Consider the following 8,083-nt stretch of genomic DNA (forward strand, 5'->3'; position numbering starts at 1 on the left):
GAACACAAAGTTTTAAAAAATTGATGTCAAAATTTGCTTTTACATGTCATTTGGAAAATAAAATTCTAAACAACAACAAAAAACAATTAGGAAGCAGACAAAAAAAAAGATGCAGGAGAAAAAAGCTTTTGACAAGATAAAGCACCAATTCCTGCTTTAAAAAAATTTTTTAAAAGGGGCAGCTAGATGGCGCAGTGGATGGAGCACCGGCCCTGGAGTCAGGAGGACCTGAGTTCAAATCCGACCTCAGACACTTAACACTTACTAGCTGTGTGACCCTGGGCAAGTCACTTAACCCCAATTGCCTCACTAAAACAAACAAACAAACAAACCAAAAAATAAATTAAAAAAAACCAACTTGAACAACACAATACCCTAGAAAGCATAGGAGCAAATGGAGCCTTCCTTAAAATGAAAAGCTCTCCCTGTGCAATACCAAGAGGCAGCATTATCTGTAATGGGGATAAGCCGGAGTCCTTTTGAGTAAGACCAAGAGTAAAGCAAGGCTGCTCATTATCATCATTATGATTCCATCCAGTGCTAGAAATGCTGGCTATAGCAATGAGACACGGACTAGAAATTGGAAGAATAAGCACAGGCAAAGAAGAAACAGGTGTTACTTTTTGCAGATGACATGATATTTTACTTGGAGAACCCTAGAGAGCTTAAAAACGAATTGAAAAAATGAACAACTTCAGCAAAGTTTGAGGATATAAAAGAAATCCAAAAAGTCATCAGCATTTCTGCATATTACCAACAAACTCCAGCAGGAAGAGATAGAAAGAGAAATTCCATTTAAAATGACGACAAGACACCCAGAGGAACTATATCAACACAATAAAGATAGCTCAAAATGATTGGTTGAAATATTAATTGCTCATGGGCAGGCTAAACCAATATAACAAAAATAACAAACTACCTAAATTAATGTACTTATTCAGTGCCATACCAATCAGACTACAGAGGATTACTTTGTGCAACTAGAAAAAATTATAAAATTCATGTGGAGGATTAAAAGGTGAAAAATAGAGGAATGCATAAAAAATCTGAAGGAGAAGGGGACCTAGTAATATCAGATATTACACTCTATTACATAACCATAACCATCAAAACAGTTTGGTACTGAGTAAGAAATAGGTTCATCCATGGAACAGATTAGGTGCACAATAATGTTTATATGGGCAGCCAGGTGGCGCTGCAGCGGACAGAGCACTGGGCCTAGAGTCAGGAGGACCTGAGTTCAAATCTGGTCTCAGACACTACCTGTAGGATCCTGGGCAAGTCACTTAATTTCTGTCTGCCTCAGTTTCCTCATCTGTAAAATGGGGATAATAATAGCATCTACCTCCCAGGATTGTGTGAGGATAAAATGAGATCATAATTGTAGAGTGCTTAGCACAGTGCCTGACACATCATAAACACTATATAAATGTTAGTTGTTGTTGTTATTGTTTTACAGAAACTGACTTCTTAAACATTTCTACTTGCAACCCCTTTTTGCCCAAGAAATTTTTACTCAACCTTGGGTATATATAGGTACATAAAATAGGCATACATAATCTTTTTCTGTTGCCAAACTTTTCATGACCTCCACATTCAGTTATGTGACCTCATATGGGGTTGCTACCCACAGTTTAAGAAGCTTTGGTCAAGTGTTGAAAAAACCCAGAGATCCCAGCTCTTGGGCAAGAATTCACTATTTGACAAAAACTGTTGGGAAAACAGAAAGCAATGGGGCAGAAACCCGGGATAGGCCAACATCTTACATTGTATATACCGAGCCAAATTCTAAACGGGTATATGATTTACACATAAAGGCTGACACTACAAAATAGAGGAGCGTGGAAGAAATTGCTTGTCATATTTCTGATTTAGAGGAAGAATTCATGACCAAACGAGGTTCGCAGGAGACACGGTGGACAGTTTTGATTACATAAAAATTAAAATTTTTTTTGCACAAATAAAACCAGTGCACCTAAAATAAGAGAAGTGGGAAAGTGGGAATTTTTTTTAAAAGTTTCTCTGATAAAAAGCTTCATTTTTCAAATATGTAGGGAAGTGAGACAACTTAATAAAATTAGAGCCATTTCCGAATTGATAAATGGTCAAAGGATGTGAACAGGCACTTTTCAGAAGAAGAAAGAGCACCTAAAAATAGCCATATGAAAAATGCCCTAAATCACTAATTATTAGAGAAATGCAAATTAAAACAACTGAGATATCACTTCACACCCATCAAATTGGCAAAGTTGACAAAAAAGGAAAATTACAAATGCTGGAGAAGTGGGAAAATAAGTACACTAATGTCCTGTTGATAGAGCTGCGAACTGGAAAGCAATTTGGAACTATGCCCAAAAAATGGTTATTAAGCCATGAAGACCCTTGGATCTATTAATATTGCTAGTAGGGCTATACCCAAAGAGATAAAAACAAAAGAGGAAAAGGACCCATATGTACAAAATATTTATAGAAGCTTTTTGTGGTGGCAAAGAATTGGAAACTGAGGGGTTGCCCATTAATTGGGGAATGGTTGAACAAGTTTGTGTATGAAGGTAAGGAAATACTACTTTGCTATAAGAAATGATGAAGGGTGCAGTTTCAAAGAAACTTGGGAAAACTTGTACGAACTGGTACAAAATGAAGTGAGCAGAACCATAAGTACAATTTGTACAGTAATAATATTGAAAAGAGAATCAGAGACTTAGTATCTTTGATCAACCACAGTTCAGATGGCTCATGATGAAATATGCTGTCCTCTTCCAGATAGAGAGCTGGTGGGCTTAGAGTGTCAATTGAAGCATGTATGTACATAAACGCATGTACATATATGCACATGTATGTATATGTATAGATTTTTTTAGACATGCTTAATGTGGGAATTTGTTTTGCTTGGTTATACACATTTGTAAGGGGTTTTATTTTTCTTGCTTTCTCAATAGGTGGTGAGAGGGAGAGAATTTGGAATGGAAAATAAAATAAAATTGAATTTTGAAAAATATTAAAAAGAAGTTAGCTACTGAAAATATTATTTTGTGGTTGAATAGAATTAAAGGATAAATTAGGTATATTAAGAAGGAAGATTTTTGTTTTCTAAAATAACATGCCTTTGTGTGAAACAATGGAGAGATCCTGGGGGCACCTCCAATTTGTGTTTCTTTTTGTACAAGACATAAATGCAGAATAACTTTGTGTTGAGTCCGCCTTTCCTGTTGTGTTGCATTGTTGAATTTGCCATGGTGTCATTAGTGATTTCTTCTGTTCTCTGTTCTCTTGGTATAGCTAGCTGTCAAGTATAAAATCCCTCTCCATGTAGATGCCTGTTTGGGGGGCTTCCTCATTGTCTTCATGCAGCAAGCAGGATACCCACTGGATCAGCAATTTGATTTCCGGGTAAAAGGCGTGACTAGCATTTCAGCAGATACTCATAAGGTAAGACATGATTGAGAGAAAAATGACCCCTATAACAGCCACTTGATTCTTAGTTGACATCTGCTGTGACTAGAAGCAAATGTGACCTACTGTACTTCTAGCCAATATTTCTTATCTCTGAGCAGTCTCCTGTTCTGGAAATCTGACTCTTGGTCTTAGCTCCCATCAAGGCAATAGATCCTGGTCCAGATAGGAGGAGTTCATTGCATGGTTAAATGAAATGGCTGGAAGTAGCCAATTAGAGGCCATTCCTCTGCTGATCTTTGTTTGCCTCTTTGTGACTATAGGAATCTTGGTTTAATGTCTGTAATCTGAGCATTCTATCATAGTAGTCTTTGCCATGCTTTTTGTAGGAAAAAGACATTTCTTATTTCCCTGAGATCTTGGGATCATGGGAGTAGGAGAATATAAAGAAGTGGGTGGAGCCAGAACTTGGAAGCCATGCTTTCCCTCATCATTTGAAATGTACCTTGAAATAGACTGGGTAGATATCATGATAACCACTTTGGGACCCTTGGGCAAGCCAAAGGTGGGACTGTGTACTATTTGCCTTGCTGGTATTAGGTTCAGTTGCATTTTCAGAATGTCAGCTTAACAGCCAAGTTGTGTTTTTTGATGTGTGAAATGCTTAACAGTAAATTTTTGATCCCAGCCTCTGCTGCCTTCTCACCACTTAGAAGGCTTTTATAGATTTTCTCCACCACCCAGCCAGGGTCTGCTCGGGGGACCAATCAAATTAGGAAAGCAGATTTGCTCTAAGGAAATTATATGGATCCTCAGCCAAACCTAAGTGATTATGGGATTTTTTTTTGCTCTGTGGCTTTCCTCTCTCCAGTGATTGAGATCGGGATCATTCCTTCACAGATGAAATACTAAACTAAAAAGTCAACTTCTTGGCAGGAAGGAAAAGTGTGCATGGAACGAGCTATAAGCTTTTGTTCCTAGCATTTGGACTCCACACTTCCCTGCTTCCTCATAGAAATTTATTGTAATTTTTAGTCCAACCCCTTTATTTCACAAATGAGGACACTTGAGTCACACATGAGATTTCTGACTTCAAGTCCTTTTCTCTTCCCATTTTGACCTATTATTTTGACTACATATTGACATTTTTTTAAAAAGGGAAGGAAGGAAGGAAGGAAGAGAAAGAGAAAGAAAGAAAGAAAGAAAGAAAGACCGACCATCTGCATGGTCTGGCTGAATTCTTATGGAATATGGATTGCAGTCATGGCAGCATGAAATGGCTGGAGTCTCGTTAGTTAGATGGAGCATTTGATTGGGGGGCGGGGGGGGGGGGCGCGGGGGCTGGCTGGCTAAAGGGAAATGGGTTAGGCCAGTGAAGAAGTGGCACCAGCTAGAGTGCGCTGCTGCACTGTTGTGTCAGCCAGGAAAGGGGCCTCATGGGATCATTGACTGTGTCTCTCTGCCTTCTCTCCTCCTAGTACGGCTATGCTCCCAAGGGCTCGTCTGTGCTGATGTACAGCAGCAAGGAATATAGGCGCTACCAGTTCTTCATTGCCCCCGACTGGCCCGGAGGCATCTACGCTTCTCCTAATATAGCAGGATCGCGGCCTGGCGGTATCATCGCAGCCTGCTGGGCCACCTTAATGCACATGGGAGAAAATGGCTATGTTGAGGCCACCAAGAATATCATCAGAACCGCCCGCTTCCTCAAGTCAGAGTATGTGTTTTGGATACTTGGTTGAACAGCTTTCTGTTCTTCCTCCCTTCCTTCCCCAAGAGCCAAGGCCTCTGACCTTTCACCTAGGAGGAAGCCATCCGTTGGGGGATGCTGGATACTTGGGTTTCCTCATGATCTGCCCCAGACCAGATGCCATCGATGGCAGCAGTGACTCCTGCTGCCAGGCCTTGGTGGGAGTGGAGGAGACTCAGAGCACCGTACTGGTCGGGATAAGGGGCTAACTTCTATCTTATCCCCCTTGGAGGCTGATCTAGATAGAGGCTTTTGAATTTTCAAGGCTTAGTATAAATATCTGTTCATAGCTTCGGCTTAAGCCTAATGGAGGAGGAGAGGAGAAAGCCCAGAATATTCTAGGTTTTAGGGGTGGTGGCTCTTGTATTGAATGTTTCGTTGAAGGCTTTCCTTCCACGTAGGCCCCAGGGCTCAGACCTCAGAAGCCCCAAGTTTTTTTGAGTATTTCCTATGTGTAAGACATTGATGCCAATGATAAAAGGACCATGTGTGACTAAATAGCTTTTTTTCTTTTGCTTTTTTTTAAGGCTAGAAAAAATCAAAGGCATCTTTGTTTTGGGGAATCCTCAGGTGTCGGTCATTGCCTTAGGGTCACATGACTTCGACATCTTTCGGCTCTCTAATCTCATGACTGCCAAGGGTTGGAACTTGAATGTTTTGCAGTTCCCATCAAGGTAAGTTTCCTGCTGGTTAGGGATCCTCTCCAAGATGGCGCAACACAGAGCATCTGGGTCCAGGGCAGTCATGGGAGTTTGGCTGTGGGCCTGGAGAGCCAACCCCGGGAGTATTTCTAGGATCTCCTAGAGTCCATTTTGTTGCATGGGAGAATGTAAAGGTCAGCTCACTCCAGGGCCAGAGAGTCCGGGGAGATTATCTAGTCTGTTCTCTTCTTTTTACAGATGAGAAACTGAGGTTTTGAGAGGTTCTCCTTGACTTACGGTGTAGCTCATAATCACCCAAATTGAAGTTCACAGTCAGGTGTCCGAGTCCGAGGTTTTTTCTCCTCACACCCAAACTGACTTAGAAGGTCTGGATTTCAACGGCTTATAGATGCTTTGGCTCTTCTAAAGCAAGTTGTGGGTGCTAGTGTGTAGCCATATTTTAAAATTCTTGATTAACTCCTGCCTCTTTGGAATGTCTCTCAGGTGCTTCACAGATAAATGTGGCATGGCTCCTGGTGGTTCTAGATGTGAAGAACCCAAACTAACCTGGATTAAGGGGACAGAGCATTTTGGGGGGGTGACATTCTCTCCTTATCCTAGATGTTTCTTGGCCCTGCCAGGGAGTCCCAGTCCCAGTTTGTGCATTAATACTTATGAGACCAGTGACATGAATAACTTGACTGACTCCATGAATGACTTAAAAAAAAAAAATGCCAGGAAGAGAGGAGTGGATCACTTTCTAATTCTCTTCCTGTTGTGTGTCTTCCCTGCCCCCCTGCTCCCCCAGTATCCACATCTGCATTACCCTGATTCACACTCGTCCCAAGGTTTCCATGCTGTTTCTGAAGGATGTCCGGGAATCGGTCACACAGATCATGAAGAATCCTAAGGCCAGGACAACGGGCATGGTAGGGAGCCCCTTTTCTCCATTATTTGGAAGCGAGGAGGGCGATGGGTAACATGGGGCACTAGTGTTCCAGAGAGTCCTCAAGTCTCATCTAGAGCAGCCTCATCTGTGACTTTGCTCCTGGTTACATGGTCAGTAAGTGTCTGAGTGAAGCAGGGAAGGGAGGGGCTGAAATGATCATTCTGAAAATTTCTGCGGCAGCCTGGGGGATCGTGAAGGCTTCAAGTAAGAGCGGAAAACTCCAAGGGCTGGTGGGGGAATGGGAGAGGGCAGTGGGGAGCTGGGATTTACGCCAGAACTTTGGACTTTTCCTTTCCTTTGCAGCATCAGTAATGTCTGTTCTTGCTTGGATTTGTAGGGCGCCATTTATGGGATGTCCCAGACTGTCCCCGACAGGAAGATGGTGGCAGAATTGACAGAGGCCTTCTTGGACAGTCTTTACACCACAGACACCTATCAGGGCAGTCAAAAGAACGGTTCCCCCAAACCCCACTGAGCCTGTGCCTGGGGATGCCTTCCGGCCATGGTCCTGGGCCCATCTTCAGAGGAAGCCTGCCGCTCTGAGCTGTGGTGGTGGTGGTTCACATCCCACTGCATGTGTCACCTGGAGACGTCTGGATCTGAGGCACTCTTCTCCCTGTCCTCTCCAACTCCCAGCGTTACTATTGATTGGAAGATAACCAGAGGATTTCCTCATTTAGTGATCATGTCCCTGTTCTGTCCCTTTGTTATCCATTTATTAGCAGTTTCACCCTCCCGTAATCATTGTGTTGCTGTTCCGACCTCTCCTGCTTCCTTAGGGAAGTGGAGCAGGAGGATAGCCTCTCTGCCCTCCCTCTGAGCAGCCTCCGCGTGTCTGTCTTTGTCGCCCTCAGCGGAGGGTTTGTGTGGCTCTCCTAAGGAGGAGCCATCACTCTGCCTCCTCTGCACTGATCTGGGCTCCTGTTACCAGCAAGCACCAGGAGGAGGCCCCTGGACCCACTCGTGCATGATGGCTTCTTATTTCGTGGGAGGCCGGCTGCTCTGAGCCATTGTTTCTGGTGGGATCATGTTGGATCAGTCCATTTCTTTCCACAGAAAGTGGCTCAGCTCAGTCCTGCCGTCCCACCAAAGGGAAGATTGGACTGGACTTGCCTGCTAATACATTACAAATCCCCTCTGGATTCTGTTTTTCCTCTCGTTCCTGGGACTGCTCCTCACAGTCCTTTTCTTCTGGTGGGGTCGGGGTGCTCCATAGGTTGGCTAAGGAAAATGCTCCCCAAGGTACTATGGCATCTCTGTCCCCCTCCCCTCCCCTCCCTCCTGAGATGTTGCTGCAATCACGGTATTGGAGGGGGATGGGGACCTGGGGGTGGGGGTGGGGGGGTGGGG

At 43.3% G+C, this 8,083-nt stretch overlaps 1 protein-coding gene across 1 annotated transcript in view; it reads left to right on the forward strand.

Moving 5' to 3' along the window:
* The window catches only part of SGPL1 (sphingosine-1-phosphate lyase 1), a 77,279-nt gene extending 69,404 nt beyond the window's left edge, over nt 1-7,875 (forward strand). The window contains exons 11-15 of the mRNA XM_043985413.1: nt 3,280-3,429; nt 4,872-5,110; nt 5,671-5,817; nt 6,593-6,713; nt 7,071-7,875. Coding sequence (XP_043841348.1) covers nt 3,280-3,429; nt 4,872-5,110; nt 5,671-5,817; nt 6,593-6,713; nt 7,071-7,208 — 795 coding nt within the window. The 3' untranslated portion in view covers nt 7,209-7,875. The remainder of the gene's footprint in view (nt 1-3,279; nt 3,430-4,871; nt 5,111-5,670; nt 5,818-6,592; nt 6,714-7,070) is intronic.
* Nucleotides 7,876-8,083: the final 208 nt, after the last annotated feature.

Source organism: Dromiciops gliroides, chromosome 2 (genome assembly GCF_019393635.1).
Source record: "Dromiciops gliroides isolate mDroGli1 chromosome 2, mDroGli1.pri, whole genome shotgun sequence".
NCBI classification, from domain to species: domain Eukaryota; kingdom Metazoa; phylum Chordata; class Mammalia; order Microbiotheria; family Microbiotheriidae; genus Dromiciops; species Dromiciops gliroides.